Source organism: Podarcis liolepis (genome assembly GCF_965112155.1).
Source record: "Podarcis liolepis genome assembly, chromosome: 9".
Lineage (NCBI taxonomy): Eukaryota > Metazoa > Chordata > Lepidosauria > Squamata > Lacertidae > Podarcis > Podarcis liolepis.
Window position 1 is genome coordinate 70,897,306 of NC_139564.1, and position 24,736 is coordinate 70,922,041.

Consider the following 24,736-nt stretch of genomic DNA (forward strand, 5'->3'; position numbering starts at 1 on the left):
GGTGGGGTACAAATAAATTATTATTATTATTATTATTATTATTATTATTATTATTATTATTATTATTATTATTACAAAGAACGTACAGAATGCAAAAGTAACGCAGCAAAGTTAACAAAAAAGTCACCTTAACATTTCGAAATAAAACATTACTAAAGGACATCAGATATAAAATGCACATTGGAAACAGCATAATTAGCAAGAAAATAAAGTATTATCTTTTCTAATATTAATATTTTACTGAAAGAATGTCAAATATGAAGAAAAAAAGTGATACAGAGAAAAAAAGGGGAAGGTGAGGGGAAAGGATGCGTATAAGAAAATATATACATATATACAAAAATGCAATGTAATAAAGTATTACCTTAAGCATAGAACATGGGTAGACAAACTAAGGCCCGGAGGCCGGATCCGGCCCAATCGCCTTCTAAATCTGGAATCAGCGTGTTTTTACATGAGTAGAACGTGCCCTTATATTTAAAATGCATCTCTGGGTTATTTGTGGGGCCTGCCTGGTGTTTTTACATGAGTAGAATGTGTCCTTTTATTTAAAATGCATCTCTGGGATATTTGTGGAGCATAGGAATTCATTAATTCCCCCCCCCAAAAAAAAATATAGTCCGCTCCCCTACAAGGTCTGAGGGACAGCCCCCTGCTGAAAAAAATTGCTGATCCCTGGCATAGAACATATCTGCTGCTATTGCTGCCAGTCTGCCCATGGCAGATCAGTGTGGGCAGCGGCTGTGGAAGTTCAGACTTGATGACCTGGGTTTTCACTCAGAGACAGCCAAGACTAGTAGTTCTTCAATGCCAGGATGTTCAATGCGTCGATTGCGATCGATCAGTTGATCGTGGGATGAATGCTCGTAGATCGTGTGCCTGCTCCCTCAGGGGAAGCAGCCAGTACCCACCTGCCCCCCCCCCCTGCACCCATCCCTGGGTGGTAGATCACTGCCAGTTTTCATATTGGATTGTAGATCACAGCCTACATCAAGTTGGACGTTCCTGTTCTATGCCATCGATGTTGTCAAAACCCCAAAAATTCAAATGCAACGTAAAACATGCAGTGTATCGCATCTATCTGCCCCAATGCATGCCAGAATAGGTAGACCCCTTGGGAAATACAGTGGTACCTCAGGTTAAGTACTTAATTCATTCCGGAGGTCCGTTCGTAACCTGAAACTGTTCTTAACATGAAGAACCACTTTAGCTAATGGGGCCTCCCGCTGTTGCTGCACCGCTGGAGCACGATTTGTGGTCTAATCCTGAAGCAAAGTTCTTAACCTGAGGTACTATTATTTCTGGGTTGGCGGAGTCTGTAACCTGAAGCGTATGTAACCCGAGGTACCACTGTACAGTCATACCTCAGGTTACAGCCGCTTCAGGTTGCATTTTTTTTCGGGTTGCGGACCACCGAAACCCAGAAGTACCGGAACAGTTTCGGCGGTCGCGAATGCGCAGAAGTGCTAAATCGCGCTTTGCAAATGTGCAGAAGTGCGGAATTGTAACCTTCGCGTGCACAGATGCGTTCACAACCCGAGCGTCCACTGTATAGCATTGGTATATTTTGGATGGATAGATATAGGAAAAGGTTTTTTGTTATCATTGTTTCCACATGCAGCATCGCCATGGAGCTGAGGGGAGTTGCACTTGCATGGAGAATAACATGCAAACTTGACAGCTCCCAGAGCAGACTAATTGTGTGTGTGTGTAACTAAAAGTTCTGTATCTCTCCTCCTCCTATAGGTAATCACATTTTTGTAGACTCAGGTCTCTCGGAAACTGCCGTCGGCCTCATTCTCCTTGCCTCCTCGCTGCTCTGTCTGTGCGTTTGCCTGATACTCATCGTTAAATTACTGAATTCCGTCCTGCAAGGACAAGTAGCAAATATTATCAAGAAGACATTCAACACGGGTAACAATCTCTCTCTTTCTTTTTATTACATAGCCTAACAAATAGAAATACGTTAAGCACAATGTATAATGGCTTTTCTTGTCCACAATGCAGTGGAATCAATAAAAGCTAGTGCAACATGTACCCAGTGGGTCATATATTTTTGTCTCTGGAGGAACGGAACGGTTTTTATCCAGCTCTCGTCCCGGGTCGTAAGTGGCCAGGCAAGCCCATTCTGTCAAATGTCATATTTGGACTTTTTAAGGCAAAATCCAAAACAAACAAACAAAAAACCACACCTGCATAATTAATTTTTTTTTAAAAAAACTATAAAGCGGTTAGAAAGCGGTTTGAGGACTTCCATGTCTCTTTCTCTTTCCCTCTTAAAAATCATTTGCTGTTGCTTGCCATGCTTGTTAAAAACTTTTGACCAATAAGTCCCTGGAAGCAACAGTATGCTATGAGGTACCATCTCTCCCTTGGTAATTGTAAGGACAAAAAACCCCAGTTGCTTCTATGTACCTATGGGGATGAGTTTACAGCGACACTGTATGGGGGAAAGAAAGATGGCTGCTTGATCCATTGGATACAGACCAGGAAGGTTCACTCCAAATTGTGGAGCAAACGGAAACATTTCCCCATTCCTGCTTTTGCCTGTACCTATATATATCACCAAGACGCGGGTGGCGCTGTGGGTTAAACCACAGAGCCTAGGACTTGCCGATCAGAAGGTCGGCAGTTCGAATCCCCATGACGGGGTGAGCCCATATTGCTTGGTCCCTGCTCCTGCCCACCTAGCAGTTCAAAAGCACGTCAAAGTACAAGTAGATAAATAGGTACCACTCTGGCGGGAAGGTAAACAGTGTTTCTGTGCACTGCTCTGGTTTGCCAGAAGCAGCTTAGTCATGCTGGCCTCATGACCCAGAAGCTGTACACCGGCTCCCTTGGCCACTATAGCGAGATGATCACTGCAACGCCAGAGTCAGTCACGACTGGACCTAATGGTCAGGGGTCCCTTTACCTTTTTATATATCACCAAATGAAAAGGACTGGCCTGCAAAGAGGGGGGAAATGTTAGAAGCCCTACAATTTTTTTGACACTCATCATACATTCATGAAACTGCATGGAAGCTGCTTCCTGTGGTCCTTTTCCATTTGGATATGTGAGTTTTCCCAACCAGTTGGCAATTTTTCTTTTCCTGAGGGGCCAATTGGGTGGAAGAGACCCATCTGTTTGGCCTTTACAGCATTTGTACACTTACTGAAGTAGCAGATCAGAAGTATAGGGCGGGATGTTTGTGAAAGAAACTTTATTCTGCAGTAAATTTATGAGGCAGGGGATATTTCAGCCTCACCCAGTAAAGTATCCCTCAACCTGATTCAAAAAATATATAATGGTTGCACTCCAAGCTCTGTGATTCAGAAGGTAGGGTGCCAAGCAGGAAAAGGCAACAAATGTACTTTAAACTTTCCAAACACAGAAAGTGTTCTATGAGGCAAGCATACCTAGCGGACAAGTCACCACCTTTTAGCTTCTTATTTCAGGTAAAGATCAAATGACTTTCAAGTTTTCTGGCAAGTGGTTTAAGTAGGGCACCTTGGTGTTTAGCTAAACAGTTCCACACATAATTTTGAGCAGAATATTCTGACCCTGGTGCCTCCTTTACTTTTGTTTTCCAGATTTTCCTTATCCGTTTGCTTGGCTGACAGGATACATGGCCATGGTAGTTGGTGCTTTCATGACTTTTGTTGTTCAGAGCAGTTCCGTGTTCACATCTGCTATTACTCCACTTGTTGGTAAGTGTTGTGTGGAAGCATTTTAAGTAACAGTTTTTGGGGTGGGGGTGTTGAATTAGCCTAACTTTCAGCTTCTAAAGTTAGGAGCAAATGAGGTAATTCCAGGTTTTTATATAATACCATGTATATTTTTGTCAGATCTTTTAAAGAAACAAAAACAAATCTACACGATAGACCTGCCTAGATCTCTAGTGGTAGACTGTGGCATAGAAATGGAAACATTCCCCCCCCTCCTCTGCCCCCCCATCTCTTATGACGTGGCCTTAGACTGATAGTCCATTGCCATGCTTCCAAAATGGGGGCTTGAAAGAAATGGAGTCTTGCTGTAGACACAAATATACAATACAAATATTCTATTCTATGCATGGGACTGCCTTTGATGACAGTTCAGAAAATTCGGCTGGTTCAGAATTCAGCGGCGAGATGTTTTCAGCATAGAACACCGATTCTGGCCCAACTGTCCTGGCTGCAAATTAGTTTTTGGGCCCAATTCAAAGGGCTGGTTTTGACCTATAAAGCATTAAATGGCTCAGGACCACAATGCCTCAAGGATCCCATATGAACCAACGCGGACCCTGCAATCGCAATCCGAGGTCCTTCTTTGTGTGCCTCCTCCACAAGAGGTTTGGAGGGTGACAACAGGAGAACGAGCTTTTCCTGCAATGGCTCCCTGCTTGTCGAGAGCCAGTGTGGTGTAGTGGTTAAGAGCAGTGGACTCGTAATCTGGGGAACCGGGTTCGCGTCTCTGCTCCTCCACGTGCAGCTGCTGGGTGACCTTGGGCCAGTCACACTTCTTTGAAGTCTCTCAGCCCCACTCACCTCACAGAGTGTTTGTTGTGGGGGAGGAAGGGAGAGGAGAATGTTAGCCGCTTTGAGACTCCTGAAGGGGAGTGAAAGGCGGGATATCAAATCCAAACTCTTCTTCTTCTTCTTCTTCTTGAATGCTCTCCCCAGAGAAGCTAGCCTGGTGCTTTTGCTAAATAGCTTTAGATGTCAGGCGAAAAATGTTCCTCTATAATAAGGTTACCAGATTTTTTTCAATGACTCCAGGGACACTTTAAGTAAATAAATAAATACTACACATTCGGGTTGTTGATGCTACAGCAATGGTGGTGGTAGAGGGCAGCCGCCACCTTGACCTCAACCTCTACATTTCCCCTTCCTCCAAGGCTTCTATCTCTTTTCTCCATGAGCCTGGGCAGCCCCTGAGTTGTTGGTTTTTCTGTGGTAGTGTGGGGGGAAGAGGTGTGCGGTGGGTCAGTCATGGATGGTGGAAAAGGAGGACCGAGAATGGTGACGGTGGCAGGGCTTGGACAACACGATGCCTCCCTTCCCATTGGAGCAGCCCCAATCCCATTCCTACTTGCGTGCAAGCAGGAGGGGCGGGGATCCCTCAGCTGGGAAGGGAGGCTTCCTGTTGCCTAACTGAAAGGTCCCTGCCCCCTCCTGCTTGCAAGCAAGCTCTGATAGGCAGTGTGAACCCTCCCTTCACAGCTGAGAGATCCCCGCCCCGCTCCTGCTTGCACGCAAGTAGGAGTTGGGAGGCTGCTCTGATAGGCAGCATGAAGCCTCCCTTCACAGCTTAGTTGCTGGGGTCAGGGAAGGTGGAGGCAGCCTGGAAGCTGCATCTTGGAGCCCCTGCACCACCATCATATGGGGACTTCCAAGCAGCTCCTGAAGCCAGCCAGAGCCAACTGCTCCGGGCTGCTGAGACTGCCGCTGTTGCGTTTTCCGGGGACATTAGATGAAATCCGGGGACATTCCGGGGATGGAATTTGTCCCGGGACTTATTTGCAAATCCGGGGACTGTCCCCGGGAAACGGGGACGTCTGCTAACCCTACTCTATAACCAGCCCTTTGGCTGATTAAACCATCCATGGCCTTTTAAATGTCTTTGTGGGAGAAGAGAGATTGGGTGGGTTTTTGTTTTTTGCTTTGTGTTTCCATTCTGTCTTTTTATGTTGTAAACCGCCTTGCAGTCTTTGGATGAGGGGTGGTACATAAATTTAAGAAATAAAAAAATTGTATATCAAAATGCAGCAATGTTTTAATATAGCTGTGACCGTCTTAAGTTGTGGTAGGTAAATTGCTATCCCTTAACCTTATAGTTTTAGGGCCGTCGTAATGGACGCCGTAAACATGAGACACTTCGGAGTCTTCAATGTGCCACATGAATAATGATAAATTCACGCTGTTGTTTTGCCCCTCAACTAGGAATTGGTGTTATAAGCATCGAACGAGCTTATCCCCTAACTTTGGGGTCCAACATTGGTACAACTACAACAGCTATTCTTGCTGCTATGGCCAGTCCGGGAAACAAATTAAAGGCTTCCTTGCAGGTTAGTTGTGATTTCTGTTTTATATTATTTCCAAACAGAGAGTAAATGGGAGAATTTGAACATGACTTTTACTCCAGTCAGGACTGTTTTATCTCTTAAGTAAAAAACTGTGAGTGCAATTCTAGCACTTGGGGTTTTTTGATCCAGAGAAGTCCTTTGAGCATGAACTTAACAATAAGCTTGTAGTTGTTTTCCTGGAGCTCCAGTAGAGTCTTGAACATGCTATACGAAGGTGTAAGGGAGAAGGAACATGTTGCATGTGGCTGCGTGTATATTTTCTGCTACGTTTCATTTTAAAGTCTCCATGTCTGCAAGGGTCAGTAAGGAAATGCTAAAGGAGGTGCTTGCTACTTTGTTGTTTTTGTGCAGGAAATTATTTTCTCCTGAAAACCACATTATACAATAACGTTTCCGAGTTGGATAAAAATAAATGTCTTATGCTATTTGAACACACTGCACCCATTGGAGGGCACAAAATAGGAATAGAAGATCGCCCATATTTACTTTTTGGATGACTCTGATGATGTTCAGAATGACATCTTTTAGATTCTTGAACCTGTGATGGTTTGGCATTTATATAAGCCCTGGGCTTGTTTGTTTCCTTTGTTTCCCTTTCCTTTTCCCCCTTGCACACTCCGATTCACTTCCTGTCTCAAATGGCAAATTATGGTTTGTGCTTCCCCTCCAAACCAGAGTTGGAACTCATGGTTTGAATGTCGTTCCCAGTTTTGTTTTGGAGGACAAACATAAACCATGGTTTGCCATTTCAGATGTAATGTGTGCTACACAGGAAATAAGTATGTAAGTGTGTAATAGGATGAAGGATGGGACGATGGGAACATGCACACCCGAGGCTCGTTCGTGAAATGCCAAACCATGGTCTGATGTCGTGACTAACCTCATGTGTTGAATATTTCCTCCCATGGTTCTTTAACTCAGTCTATTTGACAGATGACCATGATTCATTTTATAAAATTATGAATATAGGCTTTAATATGTTGGCTTGCTTTTTAAAACACACATACCTGGTATATCAGGTATAGCTGTATGTTTGCCGTGGGACAGATAACAGTTTGGGGAGATCTCCAGTTGGGAAAATTAGTACAGGACACCAGTCCAACTTATCCTCCCTATGGCAAGAATTGTTTTATTTCCCCTTGAAACTCCAATGCCATGTCTAGTTTGGCCCTTATTTTGATTGTGTTTGAATAATTATTTAATTTTTTTTAAAAAAGTTTTGAAGGTCATAATAGATGGAATAGTAGGAGAGGATCCAATGAAGGGAGGAAAACAGTGCTTTCAAGGGTATTTGTACAAAAGTCACACTTGTTTTAACGTTCTTCTGATTAGTTCTCTTTTTGCTTCATTTCGTGTCTTTTCAGATTGCTCTCTGCCACTTCTTTTTCAATGTTTCTGGGATTCTCCTGTGGTACCCGATCCCTTACACGCGCATACCCATCCACCTGTCCAAGGTTTTGGGGAACATAACAGCCAAGTACAGGTGGTTTGCTATTTTTTACCTTTTCGTCGCCTTCCTTGTGATTCCTGTTGGTGTCTTTGGTCTGTCGGTGGCCGGCTGGGAGTACCTCGTGGGTGTCGGTGTTCCTATCCTGGTTCTCTTTTTCGCTGTGATCATCATCAACTATCTTCAAAAGAAGCGGCCCGAGAAGCTGCCCGAGAAGCTGCAAAATTGGGACTACCTTCCCTTGTGGATGCGGTCCTTGGACCCGTGGGATGAGGTTATGGTGTCGACAGGCGCCACCTGTGAAAAATACTGTTGCAAATGTTGCAAACGCCGGGGAGGCGAACAAATGGCAAGCGTGGCGCCGGGGAAAGCGATGGAAGTTCATGAAAACCCAGTTTCGCTGGCCGATGAGAAAAATGCCTTTTCAAAGACACCGCAGGCGACTGAAATGAACTTGTCCACCACCCCCTTGTAGCAGAAGACAGGACTTCAAGAGCCCAAGGCTCAGGGACAAAAAAAGTGGGGGGCAAAATGTAAAGGGAGAGGAAAGAAGCGAAGGAGGGAAACGTATGCCATCTTCTTGCACCCGGCGAAAAGTGTGTATTGCTCTGTTGGTAGCTGAACATTTGGGCGAGCAGGCGAGAAGTCAAGTCCAAAATATCAGACACGCACACTTAAGGACACATGCAGCCCCCGGGGTCTTGTGCACAAACTTGCCTCTAGTCTGCTGAGCCAGGAAGTGGGCAGCAGTACAGTGCTGGAGTGAAGGTCTGACTCTGTGCCATAGCCAGGCCTTTGGGCCTTCCTGCTCCTGTCCAGTACTGCTACAGACCCAAACTGCGTCTGCCAGCTGTGGTTGCTCAGCTTCTCATCAGTGGACCCAAAATCAGGTACACAGGGCTTAAGGCAACATTGGTACAGAAGGGATCTAGTCTGTGATTAGTAGCGTTGCATCAAGAACTTTGAGATAGTACCACCTCCTTTCTGGCGGTTTCGAAAGTTAAGGCACAGGGCATCGTAAGAAAATCTTAAAGGTACCAAACTTTTTTTTAAAAAAAGAAATATTACTGAAAGAAGCTGGGCGTGTAAGAATAGGAATTTATAATTTTTAGCTTGATGCTTCCAGTAGTTTGTGTCTTCTAGCTAGAAATCAGGATATATTTACATACCCTCCAGCATTTCTCCAATGAAAATAGGGACGTCCTATTCTCTAATAATAATAGTCATAATCATAATCATAATTTTATTATTTATACCCCATCCATTTGACTGAGTTGCCCCAGCCATTCTGGGCGGCTTCCAACATATATAAAAACATAATAAAACATTTAATAAACTTTCCTATACAGGGCTGCCTTCAGATGTCTTTTAAAAGTTGTATAGTTGCTTATCTCCTTGGTTCAGGGATCACATAACTCCATACCCTCCAACATTTCTCTGATGAAAATAGGGTCGTCCTCAGGAAAAGCAGGGCATTCCAGGATCAAATCAGAAACTGGGACGGCTTCTGTAAATCCGGGAATGTCCCTGGAAAATAGGGACATTTGCCCTGACTTTCTAGGGCACTTGTCTTTCCCGTGCCTGAATTTTTTGAGGATCAAATTCAGAAAGAGAGAACAGTTGCAGGATCTCACCATTACAGACCTGGCTTCCTTCAGACAGAGCACTTTTTCAGAAGACAGAACAAAGGGAGTTTCCCATTGAGATTCCCATTGAGGCCCCCGTCTGCCCTTGGCAAAATTAAATTGCATAAAAATGGAATGTGATTTGAAACTATTTGCTATGATAATTTTTCTTTTATAGCCAGGGACATAGGAGCTCCTGAGGAATAACCTCCTGTGGCCCAAAACTTAGAGCATGGCAAAAACTGGCCTTTCTAAATAGCACCCCAATAACAGAGTGCACCTTGTCCTATGATTTCTGGCTGCAGCAGCCAGCATTTAAGCAATACATTTTTGCAAGTACAGTCAAACCTTGGTTGTCGAATGTAATCCGTTCTGGAAGACTGTTCGACTTCCGAACTGTTCGATATCCGAGACGTGGCTTCTGATTGGTTGCAAGCCTTCCGAAAAACGTTCACAAACCTCTGGGTTTTAGGCATCCTGGAGCCAAAACGTACAATAATGGAGCTGTTCAAGAACCGAGGTTTGACTGTAGTATCATGCAATATTGCGTTCAGGTCGAGACTAAGCCCCCCATGGATGAAATTTGCAGCATATGCAAAAAAGCACTTTTGAGATTACTGCACATTTTTAGGTCTTGTAATTTTGTAATGAATTCCAGGCCAAAGTGTTTGACAACTTGACGTTTTCCCAAGGGGATTTTGGAAGGGGCTTATGAGAATCAAACCCTGGAAAATATTATGGGGCTGGGAGTAACATGTCCTAACCATACTGCTGCGTCATCAGCTGTGGATGGAAAATCAAACCATCAGTTGATTTATGTAACATAGTTGCATCTGATGTGCATCATTTATTTATTTGACAAAAAATACTTTGAGGTGAATTTTAATTGTTAGCTAAGACTGAGCAGGAAATTTTAACATATACGTCTGGCATTGTCTAAGCTTTGATCTCAGGGGATGGAACAAGTATGAAGAGGACATTTATATCTGCAAGATTAAGTAAAAGTGAAGGATTCTTCTCCTCCAGTTGTTCTCATGGGAAATATTTTACCTTTTCCTGTGGGGATCATTAGGGACTTAGAAGTGTCCACTTGTGGCCAGACCTTTAAAAAGGTTCAAAAGAAAGTCACTCCCACTTGTTAACACATCAGAGACGATAAAATGATGTTGAAATAGGCTAGCTAAAACTCTAAGTCAGAACCAGCCAGATTTATACACCTTTAAACTCCATTGTTTATGATGGAACGCCTCCCACTGAAATCAGTGCTATTTAAAAGTGCTTAAATTTGTCTACATATTTTTCTCCACTATAATTTATAATGAAAGTAAGAAATCAAACATGCAGCTCAGTTCTATGCACATTTACTTAGACAGTAACTCCTACCACGTTCAGGAAAGCTTAATCATAAGCAAATTTTAACTGAAAAACAGTATTACATATTTTTTTTTTAAAAAAAGAGGGTTTTGTCCTGTGCACAGACTTTCTGACACTAGCATTTTTGCTTGCAGTTGTTCTTAAAGAAGTGGGTTTCTATCTTATCGTTCCACTGATATTTGAGGTTGTATATGGCTTTTATATAACTTAAAGCAGTCACCTGTTTTATATAAGAAAAATATTCAGATTTTATACAATGGATTGCACCTGGCACAAAGGGCAGAGTCCATCCAACACGAAGCACTTTCAGTCTCATTGTAATTTTAGGCTGCTTTCATATTACCACTTACCTGGAAGTCAGCTTCACTGAGCTCAGTGGAGCTTACTTCTGAGTAGAAATATGCAGAATTGCACTGTTAAGCGTATGCCTCACCCTCCTACTGAATTTGATAGGGCATAATCCCATTGTACTTATATTCTTTTTATGTCATGTTGTTAATTGCTTGTTTTTTCATGGAAAATGTTGTCTTTATGCTTAATCATTACTAGTTTATTTAACATATCTGTCAGAGAATGTTGACAAACTTATTTTTAAGTGAAACTGTGTTACTCTGCAATAACTCTGGGATAGAGGCAAGCAGCTTATCTGGTTTCTGGAGAACTCAGTCACAGACCATATTATTTGAACCTCATCTACCTCCTTCTCTCTAGCATCATCTACCTTTAGAAGGGGTGTTCATAAAAGCTTATAAAAGACATGTTCTCTAGTCCAATATTGAGTTTTTAGGAGGGGAAATCTGATGCTCTGAGGCTAGGGTACACAGATTTGGATGAGGGTCTCAACTTAAAAACACTGAGAGGAGGCTGGACAGAGTTACACTTACGAAAAGGAGAAGACCATTACTAGTATTGCGTTTTTCTTTATGTACTTTATTTACACAGAGCTCCTTTCTTTGAGAGTTAAATGGGAGTCCTGATCAGTCAATTTCATTCTGGGCAGTTTGTCGAACTTAAGGCCAGTTTGTACAACTGGCAGAATAAAGTGGTGAAGCTTTTCCTGAACTGTAACATTTCATTTTGGATGGATGGTACACATGGTTCATCGTGAAAGAAAACCCTCTTTGCACACTGGAAAACAGAATAAGGGGAAGAAAGGTAGTGTAGAGACCAAGCTAGTTGCGCGTTGAGGTCCCCAAGACACCCCCAAAGAAAAACACAATTGACACTTAATTTTTGTTTAAGATTTTTGTCATAATTTTGGCCACAACTTTATTCAAATTACAGCAATGTGAGTGGTTGCTTAGGCATTGGTAGCACTAGCTGACCCCGCACGGGGACAGCTCTGACATTTGCACCCCCCGCGAAGTCAGCAAGGGTAAGTCACCTGGGGAGAGAGACGGGACTGGGAACCATGCCTCACCTCTCCCCAGAATGCTCCCAGGGGCTTGCGTGGCCCTAGCCCCTTGCCAGGGGGTTTGGGACGAAAGCATTAACGGAAAACCCTAGCAGCAGCAGCAGCATTTTGGAGGGGCAGGCACAGCCAAATCCATACCCCTCCAGCAACCAATTCCAGACCAATGTCTAACCGCAAACTTTACAAGTTGTGACAATTTGCTATGCAGTAGGCAAAAACCAAATGGCACACACTAATCAGCCAAATGGATAAAATTCCTACTGGGCCCCTGCCCCAAAGCAGACGACCCCATGACAGGCATAGCAAGGTCAAGCAAACAGCCTAACATTAGGGAAGGGAGGGCGGGGGATCCGAAGTAAGCAGCGAAAAGAGGAAGTTCATCGCTGCGAGCATTGTATTTAACAAATAGGGCTGTCAATCAACAAAGGGCAACATCTAGATTTCCCCAGTAACAGCCCGCCCCGGCTTAAAGGATGGCCAAACCATTTGCCTAGTAACAGTGAGGTGTCTCGTCAGCCCCAACCGCAACCCATGCTCTCCATGAGGGAGAATATGCTATGTGGCAGCAGAATGTCTGCTATCAAGATCTCTGTTGAAACCCAGTTATTTTGAAATGGCATAGATAGAGCAGGGAGATATAGTGATAAATTGTCCTATTATGGCATTCAGATCGCTATACCGGTTTCAGACAGTTTGAGATCCATTCCAGAGCCAGACATCATGATATATCAGCATATTGCAATATTTAGCTGCTGATATATTACAATGTTGAAAACCAGATATCGGCCAGCCCTCGACATAGACAGTGGTGTAGATGGGTCTAAGGCTAGAAGCAAAAAGAACATGCAGAGGTCAGATCCCTGGAAACCAGTTTTCTTCCCACTTGGTTCACTTCCAGTATTGCTGAGGGGAAGTCATGGAGGAAGGAGGGAGGCTGCCAGAAGCTAAAACCTTGGATGGACTCCTAATCAGTACATTCTCCATTTTTCTCCTAAATCTACATGATTTCTACAGGTCCAGGTTTAAGCAAACAGATCTGCTACTGCTACTGCTGTAGCTACTGCTACAACTTTTTGGGTCCTAAACGGGTACTTTTGTCTATTGCAAACCTTCAACCCTCCACCTCGGTGTAATCTACACACGTATAAAAAAATGCTGTGAAAATGTTTTTTTTTAAAAAAAAAAAAAACAACCACCACAAACACATTGAATTTTGCATAGCTCACTTTCGCCATCTAGTGTCACATGTGTATATTGCACTTTACAACACACCTAAAATGTTTTATTTGAAGCTGCGTAGCTGAGTCCCTGCTCTCCGAAGTGATACAATTCTGGAAAGGCTTTTGCACTCGGTTCTACTGTTTTGCACATGAGTTGCATGCTTTAGGAAAAAAACTTCCTCTTCCCTAGGCAGTAATAGGAAAGGCCTGTTGAGTGTTTTGCTGCTGACTCTCACCCCAACCCAGCAAAAGGTGTTCCATGTGGAAGTAAGTTAAAGTGTAGGTGGGTTCCCACGAGGCAAGACACAGTGATAACAGCAAGAACCTTTATTGAATTAACAGAACTGGACAACAGGGGCAAAAACAACTGCTTATATACATTTCTGAAGGCCTGGGCCACTCCCACTCCCAACGTGATTGGCTGCCTAAACTTCCAAGCTGCGAATCATGACTCAGAGTTTCAGGGCCAATGGCAGATGCCCAAATCCTGAAATGTTCTGCAATTGGATATCATGTATCAAATCAGAACACGGGCTCAGAATCCTTAATCCAGACTCAAGCTCAGGCAAACCCAGACCACTGAATACATAACACTGGTTTCCATATGTATCGTCCGAGCTGGATTGGGACCTGTGTGCGTTACAAATAGATGCAGCTTTTGAGTCCATTTGAAAGGTTACATTTCTGCGGAAAAGCTTCTCAGGAAAGGGAGAGTAAGGAGGCTGAAACCAGCTTTCCCCATTCCCCCATTCTGGCCAGACCACTGGCTTCAAATATTTTAGCTCTGTGGGTGCACAGTCTAGATCTTCTGGATCTAGCCACTCACCCCTCATGAAATTAGAAACAGCAGCTGTATTTTATCCCCTCTGTGACATCTCATGAACCCCACACTGCCATCATCAACACATTGGAGGGGAACGTGTCAGAGGGGTCCCTTTCCTAGATTTTGAACACTGGCCATGCAAGAAATTTTATTCTCTCGAGTGCTGTGTACATTAAGCTGCCCCTGTCTTGCGGTGTGAGTGAAGTAGCCTCTCCTTTGTGTGGAAATCTCAGAGTCTTCTTATGGAAACGTCGACTCCTGTCATATCTTTTAGCTTTTTAGACTCTTTATTTATAATTGTTTTTAGTGTATAGTTGTTTTTTTTCTTTTCATAAGTTGTGTAAGAAGCACCTCAACTTGAGATGTGACTTTTATATTGAACATTCCAATTTGGCGCACTGTGGTAAGAAAAGTTTTTAAAGAAGAGAAATGGCTTTCGAAACGGTATTTTTTTGTGTCTGCACATTTGGTTCACATGCACATGTCATGATAAGCCACGGTTTTCTTCCTGCTTTGCTCCTCTGCAGCCATAAACGGGTGAAGCAAAGCAGAAAGGTGTAATAAGGGACAGGAAGAAATTTGATCCAGTTTTTATAGACAAACCATACCTGGACTGAAACACAGCCAACCTTGCAATACAGTTCTCCAGCCAAGAAATGTGTTACAAAAATGCATATACTAGGGTAAACTGTGTATTACCCTGGTATATATTTGTGGAAATAGCTTACAAAATGCATTATATCGGATCAAATTGCATACTAAAATGCGTATATTGGAAATTTTCAGTAAAATGCAGAATGTTCACAAGGACTTGCTTTTTAAAAATTCACCAACTGATGAGGAAATGTGGAGAATTTAGAAACTGAGGAAAAAAGCAAAAACGACAGATTCGCCCACCCCTGAACATAATAATGTTTGCTTTCCCGCTACATCTCAACCCAGGATTGTGATTTGTTGCTCTGTCACAAGCGAGAAAATCCATAAACCAACAACAAACCAGAATTAAGGCTGGCTTCTCAAGGAGAAACAAAACATGATTCTGGATTCTGTTGCAACAGAAAGCCAAGCTTAATTGCCACTTCCCGGTTTGTTTGCTGTGGCGCAATGGGTCCGTGCGTCTGGCTGTTAAGCACAAAGTTGGTGGTTCGAGACCACCCAGGGATGGCTGTGGGCAAGATTCCTGCACTGCGGGTGGTTGGACTAGATGACCCTCGGAGTCCCTTCCAACTCTTCAATTTTATGATTCAATTATCCTCCTACTTGCGCAAGGGGAGTAATGAAACATGCACTATAAACCACAATGTCATAAAACTCTGGCTTGGTTTATGATGTGTTTGAATGTGGCCAAAAGTGTGGGTGGCAATGTTATTTTAAGTTGTAACGAGATTTGCTGATAAAGCAAAATTAAAACCCTTAAAAGATGAAACTCTATCTGCAATGTATTCAAATATTTAACTATTTTTATGGACTGTTCCTTTTTTTGCTGTGAATGAAACTTCTCTTTTTGTATTAAGATTTCTTCATAAATTAGGAGGATAGCATGTATGACCAGCAATGGGGAAAGATGTGATTTTGTAGTCTGATTTTGTTCTTTAAAGGAAGTACAGGCCATTCAATGAGAAATTAAAGATTTTTAAAACAATTCCACAATCTACATTTTTATGCTGTCAACATTTTTGCAGAAAACTTTGGCTCATATTGTTTCTCTCTCTCTCTGTGTGTGTGTGTGTGTGTGTTGTGTTGGCTGTTAATGCTGCTCATGGAGTGAGGAAGAAGGGAATATCTATTTTCTGTACAAACATTCAAACGTCTACCAGCTCCACCTGGTACACAGGCTAAGACCCTACCTGCCTGCGGACTGTCTTGCCAGAATGGTGCATGCTCTAGTTATCTCCCGCTTGGACTACTGCAACGCACTCTACATGGGGCTACCTTTGAAGGTGACCTGGAAACTGCAATTAATCCAGAATGTGGCAGCTAGACTGGTGACTGGGAGTGGCCGCTGGGACCACATAACACCGGTTCTGAGAGATCTGCATTGGCTCCCAGTACGTTTCCGAGCACAATTCAAAGTGTTGGTGTTGACCTTTAAAGCCCTAAACGGCCTCGGTCCTGTATACCTGAAAGAGAGTCTCCACCCCCATCGTTCAGCCCGGACACTGAGGTCCAGCGCCGAGGGCCTTCTGGGCAGTTCCCTCGCTGTGAGAAGCCAAGTTACAGGGAACCAGACAGAGGGCCTTCTCGGTAGTGGCGCCCACCCTGTGGAACACCCTCCCTTCAGATGTGAAGGAAATAAGCAGCTATCCTATCTTTAAAAGACATCTGAAGGCAGCCCTGTTCAGGGAAGTTTTCAATATTTAATGCTGTACTGTTTTTAACACTTGATTGAGAGCCGCCCAGAGTGGCTGGGGAAATTCAGCCAGATGGGAGGGGTATAAATAATAAATTATTATTATTATAAACGGAGCATAGCGGAGTTAGCTAGGCTCTCACAGCACCACAAATTAGGGATGTGAGAATGCATCAATTTCTATTCTGACCCATGTTTGTGACATACAGAGCTGTTTCCGTTCTACTGCAGTTCGGCTTCCAACAAAAACTACATTCTTCATCTCTCTGTCCTCAGAAAATTCTGTGGCAGAATTTTGCACGATTAATTATGTAATTGATTGTATTATTACACACAATTCATTTCAATGCAAAGAAAACACAATGCAAATCAATGGGGGGGGTCATCAGTTAAAATATAGTTTGCATATTTTGAGATTCTGACAAGGTCTAGAACTCCCAGACACGTTTTTTATATAATTTGGCATTCCTTTATGGCATATACAGTGGAACCATCATTTTCAAGACTTGCCAAATCTAGAACTATACTTGATGATCAGATAACGTTGATAGTCTTTGCGTGGACAGGCAGAGTCCCCCCAAACCCTGGGTGGCCCCCGTGTGGAATAATGACTCAAGACAACGTGCTATGGGATTAAAATTGGCCACAACTTTATTATGTTTCAGATGTGGGTAGACCTTGGCTCAGGCACTGGCCGTTTATCCCTCCCAGTCCCTCGCTGGGGGATCTGGGAAACATCAGGGTTATCCATTGTGAGTGAGGGATGGGCTGGCTCTGGAGAATATGTGTTCAAGGAGAGAGTCCATCCCTGTTACACCGCCACCGCAGGGGAGAGCAATGACGACCTCTAGGCGTACGGCCAATGCCTCCCCTCAAACAACCCCTTTAATGGGGAACCCTAGTACAGTGGTCCCCTGCAAGATGAATGCCTCGCAAGACGGAAAACTCGCTAGACGAAAGAATTTTCCATTTTGGAAGTGCTTCGCAAAACGAATCTCCTATCGGCTTGCTTCGCAAGACGACAATGTCTTGCAAGTTCCTGCTGTTTCTTTCCCTTCCCCCCCTTTTTCTAAGCCGCTAAGCCGCTTATCAGCTGATCCGGTCAGCAGATAAGCCGCTAAAAGCCGCTAAAAGCCGCTAAAAGCCGCTAATAGCGCTAATCCGCTAATCCGTCAATGGTCTTGCTTTGCAAGACGAAAAAACCGCTAGACGAAGAGAATCACAGAACGGATTCTTTTCGTCTTGCGAGGCACCACTGTATCGCTGTTGCTAAGAGGAGGGGGGCGTGGGTCACCTCTGCACGCCCCCCCATTTAGGGAAGATAGACTAAAGGATTCCGCCCAAGGCCCGATACCACCAAAGTTGTGACTTTTTGCTATGGGAAAGGCAAACCTGCCAATGCAGGAGAATTCCTTTCCAGCACTTCAACAGCGTCCTTGACGTAGCAGCGCCCGCGTACCTGTGGAGAAAAGGTTAACCTGCAAAATAAGTCTTAACTGAGGGTGGGTAGGATGGGAGAAGCTCTGGAGACAACTGACGATTCCCAAGTAAGACCCTCCCCCTATTGTGTGGGCAGGGTGGTCCCTCCCCCTACCTGGCCTGATCACCTTGGCAACGCCTCCCCAGGAGATTGGGCAGCTGGCTGAGGTAGGTGGAGACCTCCAGGTATCCAACCTGGGGAAGGCGAAGCCAAGTCTGTGCTAATGGTGCCACTTAAGGGTCCAGGGGGCTGCGTGCGACCACGCAAAGGGCGCCCCCCATTTAATGTGGGGAGCGGTCATTACTTGGACTTTGTTATTTAAACTCATGTTGCAACAACTTATTCTGTGTGCCTATTTTAGAGTTTTGTTTTGCATGTTTTAATTTTCATCTCTTAGAATTGTTCTCTCTGTTTTATATACATTATAAAATGAAATAATAATAATAATAATAATAATAATAATAATAATAATAATAATAATAATAATAATAAACTTTACCAAAAAAAATCAAAATAATGCAGCCAATCACCCATAAAACAACATCCATTGGCACTGACAGAATCATATGAAAACTAAAACCCCAAATGCAAGCAAAATGTATTCACCATCAGACTAAAGAGAAACTAAAATTAGAAATTAAAATAATATTGAGATGTTTGCACAAATGTGACAGTTCGATAAAAAATTCTAAGCCAACAGCTCTCTCAACACAAGGGACTATGATTTCCTTGTAAATAAACTGACTCATATATCAGCGAAGGAAAGTTGAAACTTCTTTGGCAGAGGCCATTCTTGCAATTAAACGGTTGTAAAAGAACCTGAATTGCACGATAAATTATCTGGAACCTGAAGTGCAATATAAATTATCTTATTTGCCAACAGCAAGTAAACAAAAGAAGAAGTACTATGAATGCCACTGAGCACTTTTCTTGTGAGAGTCGGGCTTCCCTCATTTAGCATCAAGAACAGGAAGAAACAGTTCCATCCTCACCAGGTTAGCTTTGCTCTGGGGGAACAGCCAAGTAGCTCAAGCAGCAGAGAGGACAAGAGGCAAGCTCCGGTGTATATACTTAACACATTTTACATTGTAAAGGTAAAGGGACCCCTGACCATTAGGTCCAGTCATGGCCGACTCTGGGGTTGCGGCGCTCATCTCGCTTTATTGGCCGAGGGAGCTGCCGTACAGCTTCTGGGTCATGTAGCCAGCATGACTAAGCCGCTTCTGGCGAACCAGAGCAGCACATGGAAATGCCGTTTACCTTCCCGCCAGAGTGGTACCTATTTATCTACTTGCACTTTGACGTGCTTTCGAACTGCTAGGTTGGCAGGAGCTGGGACGGAGCAACGGGAGCTCACCCTGTCGCAGGGATTCGAACCGCCGACCTTCTGATCGGCAAGTCCTAGGCTCTATGGTTTAACCCACAGCGCCACCCGCATCCCATTTTACATTGTACCCTTAGCTTAAAAAGTATCCTGCGGGGGACCTTTATTTATTTAAGGCAAGATGGTATATAACACAAATGGATTAAATTCAGGTTACTTCAAAAATACAGTGCGATTTCACTTTATTTCATCCACAGATGTTTTTGTGCATTATAGGTTTGGTTCCTTTATATGGTGATACTTTCTTTCAGTCACCCACCCCATTTAACAATCCTGCTCCTGAGGTAAAAGGTAAAGGGACCCCTGACCATTACGTCCAGTCGTGACCGACTCTGGGGTTGCGGCGCTCATCTCGCTTTACTGGCCGAAGGAGCCGGTGTACAGCTTTCCAGGCTAATATAAATCCTGTGATGTAAACAGAGGGTAAATAAGAATCTGTAAGAGAAGATGTAAATTAGGAAAACCGTAGCAGGGAAGGAGGGAAGTTGGGGCGCGAAATTGTGCAAGGTAAATAAGATAACGCAAAATGTTGATTGTAAAAGTTTAAGTTTTATTTATGTTTGTGAAAATCAATAAAAAGCATGGGGGGGGGGGGAAGAAGGCCCTTGGTGCTGGACCTCAGTGTCCAGGCTGAATGATGGGGGTGGAGACGCTCCTTCAGGTATACTGGGCTGAGGCCATTTAGGGCTTTAAAGATCAGCACCAACACTTTGAATTGTGCTCGGAAACGTACTAGGATCCAGTGTAGGTCTTTCAAGACTGGTGTTATATGGTCTCGGCGGCCGCTCCCAGTCACCAGTCTAGCTGCCGCATTCTGGATTAGTTGTAGTTTCTGGGTCACCTTCAAAGGTAGCCCCACATAGAGCACATTGCAGTAGTCCAAGCAAGAGATAACCAGAGCATGCACCACTCTAGCGAGCCCGTCTGCGGGCAGGTGGGGTCTCAGCCTGTGTACCAGATGGAGCTGATAAACAGCTGCTTTGGACACAGAGTTGACCTGCACCTCCATGGACAGCTGTGAGTCCAGAATGACTCCCAGGCTGCACACCTGGTCCTTCAGGGGCACAGTTACCCCATTCAGGACCAGGGAGTCCTCCACACCCGCCCACCTCCTGTCCCCCAAAAACAGTACTTCTGTCTTGTCAGGATTCAACCTCAATCTGTTAGCCGCCATCCATCCTCCAACCGCCTCCAAACACTCACAGATTTTTACCCAGGGCTTACTCCCAAAGCCTTTCTTGCAAATGAGAGGATGAGGTTTAGGGTCAGAGTTGTCCTTCTGCTAGATGGGCTATCTTCCCAGTTTGACGAGCACCAGTGGCCCCTCATTTCCTTTGACAGCACATTCAAAAACCACCTTCTTGACCATTGGATCCACTTTCGGTCTTGTTTGCTCAATCCACCAGAGCCTGTCTTCGCATGCAGGGAAAGCCCTTAACTCACTGAGGGTTTGAGACCCACTAGCTACCCTCACCTGGTTTAGCCTGCCAATCGAAGCCGTTTTGACAGGGGTGTGGCGGCGCCTGCATGCTGACAGCTTCTTGGAGCCACAGGTGAGAGCCTAGTGCAGGGTAGGGACCAAAGGCAGACAGGAGGAACGCGACATGTCCCCCACCAGAGGTTCCACCGCTCCCCTAACGCCCCATACACCCAAGCAGGAAAAACAATGCAGCAGATCTAAGAAGGTATGAAAAGAAGTTGAAAACTGGCAGAGCATTCAACATGGTGTAGGCAAGGCAGAAGAGAATCTTCTGGACCACCGGACTGCAATGTTCCAGGCATCACACTTTAGCCTGGGTATATTTAGCATGCAGAAGACAGGGAAGACATGAAGACGGTTGCCAAATATACAGAATTGTTCTCTCTTGCTTCAGAGGGCAGGACTGGAATCAGTGGGTGGACAGTGTGCTTTCCCAATAATAGCTTCAATGCTGGAAAGCAAATATTTCCTGGAAATAGAACTTCTTCTATATTTATAACACCCGAGAAGCATATTTACACATTTACTCATTTGTTCCATTGTGTCAGTGATTGCAGTTAGGCAATTTTAGTTACCGTATTTTTCGCTTTATAGGACACACCCGACCATAGGACGCACCTTGTTTTAGAGGGGGAGAACAAGAAAAAAAAAATCTCCCCCTCTGCTCAGCGCCCCTTCAGAGAAGCGGCAGGAGAAACGGAGCCCCTTCCATTTCTCCTCCCGCTTGGCTGAAGGGGCACTGCAGCTCTCCCTCTCTGCTGAAGCCAAGAGAGTCTTGCTCTCCCGGCTTCAGCAAAAGGAACCCGAAGCCTGCGGAGCGCAGCGGGATGTCCCGCTGCACTCCGGAGGCTTCAGGTGTCATCCCTGAAGTCTGGAGAGTGAGAGGGGTCGGTGCGCACCAACCCCTCTCACTCTCCAGGCTTCAGTGAAAGCAACGCGAAGCCTCTGGAGCGTGGAGGGAGCGCTCCCTCTGTGCTTCGGAGGCTTCGCGTTGCTATCGCTGAAGCCAAGGAGCCTGCATTCGCTCCATTGGACGCACACACATTTCCCCTTAATTTTTGGTGGGGAAAAAGTGCACCCTATAGAGCGAAAAATACGGTAGGTCATTTAATGCTCTCGCTCTCCCTCCGCTTTTGTGATGGTAAACTGCACTACTTCACTTACTTCCAAATGTGCTAAACCAGCCCTGGAGACCCTCCTTCTCATTCTGCTGAGTGTGACCCTGGACTTCTGCCCTCAAGCCCTGCCCTTAGTGGCACCAGTAAATTGTGTTCAACAGGATTCCCCTGCAGCCTTGCAGTGTGACCCACTCTATTCAGTGGGGCTTGCTTTTTACGGACTGAAAGCACATGCACCCATTGAACTTCCCCTCACTGTGGGGGTTATTCTTGAACTTCTGACTTGGACTTCAACACAGACCCTGTTTGCCTAACATCCTTGATGCTTCTAGCTTAGCAAATAGAGCTGGTAGCAATAGTGTTGCCAGAATACACACCCTGTCTTAATCTTCCTTCCCAGAATGTCTCAAGTGAACTGAAAACTAAGCTTTGGGTCGGACGATGTATTTTTACATAACTGGATGCTGTTGACTTTAGGAGAAGTAATAGAAGAATAGTTAATCACTTTGATCGGTCTACACTTTAAAATGACCTTATGCAAAGTCAAATAGAACATGTAGGACACCAAGTGCTAATCTACTAGGAATTATGTTCACCACACTGCTACGAAGACCTGAAATTCGTTGGAAATGGAGTTCCCCTTTTAAAAAATTATTACCCACAACAGGTCTGTAAAAGGAAGAACATCGATAAGATACTTGAGAAAATGAGATTAAACCTAATCAACATGAAATCACCTCTGAATAGCTTGTCTGCATGTGACTGGGTTCAGAGAAGACAGTAGTGGCAGCATACATGTGCCTTAGGGGCAGGCAGAGGCTACAACCTCCCCTCCAGCCAAGACCAAGGCCTAACCTCACAAAGTTGTGACGATTGCTAGGAGGTAGGCAACAACAAAATGGCGGGTGCCTATTTGAAGAAGAGTTTGGATTTGATATCCCGCTTTATCGCTACCCTAAGGAGTCTCAAAGTGGCTCACAATCTCCTTTCCCTTCCTCCCTCACAACAAACACTCTGTGAGGTTAATGGGGCTGAGAGACTTCAGAGAAGTGTGACTAGCCCAAGGTCACCCAGCAGCTGCATGTGGAGGAGCAGGGAATAGAACCCAGTTCACCAGATTATGAGTCCACTGCTCTTAACCACTACACCACACTAGCAAAAAAATCCTACCTTGCCTCAAATATGGCAGCCGATGTGATCCATAGCAAGGTTGTAGTATGAACCGCAGCAAAATTAAAGGGAGGGACAGTGGGGAATCTGGCAGGGAAAGGGGGCAGAGGAGGGACTGCCAAGCTGGGCTGCAATTTAGCTCCCAAGGAGTGGGCCCAGGTGGCGCTGGTTGACCAGTCAAGCACACCTCCCCCCCCCCGCCCCCGGGAAAGCCTGCCTGCTCATGCCAATTGCCAGCAGGCAACCAAACCCCGGCGCCCTTGCCGGATCACTGCAGGGCCCATGGCGCAGCCACAACACTGCCCATCAGATAAGGTGAGCAGACTTGTGGCTGACCATTTGCGTATTACAGTTGTACCTTGGAAGTCGAATGGAATCCGTTCCGAAGGTCCATTTCACTTCCAAAACGTTTGTAAACCAAATCACGCTTTATTGGCCAAGGGAGCCGGCGTACAGCTTCTGGGTCATGTGGCCAGCTGGACTAAGCTGCTTCTGGCGAACCAGAGCAGCGCACGGAAACGCCGTTTACCTTGCCGCTGGAGCGGTACCTATTTATCTACTTGCACTTTGACGTGCTTTTGAACTGCTAGGTTGGCAGGAGCAGGGACTGAGCAACGGGAGTTCTCCTGCAGCCAATCAGAAGCCGCAGAAGCCCTGTCGGATGTTTGGGTTCCAAAAGAACGCTTGCAAACCGGAACAATCTCTTCTGGGTTTGTGGTGTTTGGGAGCCAAAACGTCTGAGTTCCAGGGCGTTCGACAACCAAGGTACGACTGTACTCAGTTTCTCATCCATGGACCCCAAACCACAGGAGCTTAAGATATCTATTCTATGATTAGTAGGGTTGTAAACAAGTATTTTGCAATATTATCACCTCTCTTCCAATGTCACTTTCAGTACGTATTTATAGCAATCTATATCTAATAATCAAGTACAATCCGCAAAGCAGAACAAGCACGGCCGCTGACACCTCATGGGACAAGAATCGTAGCTGTCCAGTCCTAGGAGTCTGAATGCTGGAAAGCAAAGATTTCCTGGAAATGAGACATTTTCTGCATTTACAACACCTGGGAAATATGGCTGCGTGCTGTGATCCTAAACATGTTTACCCAGACATTTGTTCCGTTGTGTCAGTGATGAAGTTAGGTCACTTTAGACTCTGGACTCTGTCCTTAATGCTCTTGCTTCTCTGAAGGATGTATCACTTCAAAATGTGGAAAGCGAGCGCTGATATGCTAGGAGACCCTCCTGATCATTCTGTAGTTTCTGCCATAAACTCTAGCCGTCATTGGCACGACTGCATTGCGTCCAACAGGAATTTATCCTGTAAGTGTGCTTAAGGACTGCTCCTAAGTGTGACCTGCTTATTCAGTGGCTCTTGCCATGTACTCATTGAACTCACGGTGGGGATTATTCTTGAATTTCTGGCTCAAATTTCAACACAGACCACTGTTTACCCAACAATCTTGGTGCTTCTAGCTTAGCAAACAGAGCTAGGGCAATATCGTGGCCAGGACATACAACAATGTCATATAATCTTCCTTCCCAGAAGGTCTCGTTGAGCTGAAAACTAAGCTTGTTCTTTCACATAAAAGTGATTAAATTTCTCTTATCTTCCCCCCTCCCTCCGCTTGAAGGTACATATTGATCCCTACTCTGACCCTAGCATAAATTTAAAGGAACATCCTACTCATCTCGCTGGGACCAGGTACGTTGGGCGTTATCTTCCCAAGCTCAGACGAAAATTGCTAAATTAAGGCCTGTATGCAAAATGCCAATTAGATGTCAGTTTAACGACTCTGTAGA

General features: G+C 44.6%; 1 protein-coding gene and 1 long non-coding RNA gene across 3 annotated transcripts in view; both read left to right on the forward strand.

Annotated features, from left to right (window-relative positions):
- The window catches only part of SLC34A2 (solute carrier family 34 member 2), a 33,043-nt gene extending 21,488 nt beyond the window's left edge, over positions 1-11,555 (forward strand). For both annotated transcript variants that reach the window (XM_083460489.1, XM_083460490.1), the window contains exons 10-13: positions 1,747-1,914; positions 3,574-3,690; positions 5,905-6,029; positions 7,412-11,555. In XM_083460489.1, the coding sequence (XP_083316615.1) occupies positions 1,747-1,914; positions 3,574-3,690; positions 5,905-6,029; positions 7,412-7,969 (968 nt within the window). In that variant the 3' untranslated portion in view covers positions 7,970-11,555. The remainder of the gene's footprint in view (positions 1-1,746; positions 1,915-3,573; positions 3,691-5,904; positions 6,030-7,411) is intronic.
- Positions 11,556-14,555: 3,000 nt separating this feature from the next.
- Positions 14,556-15,594, forward strand: LOC310686672. Its single transcript, XR_014516034.1, has 2 exons — positions 14,556-15,066; positions 15,110-15,594. It is a non-coding gene; the product is annotated as an uncharacterized lncRNA (long non-coding RNA).
- Positions 15,595-24,736: the final 9,142 nt, after the last annotated feature.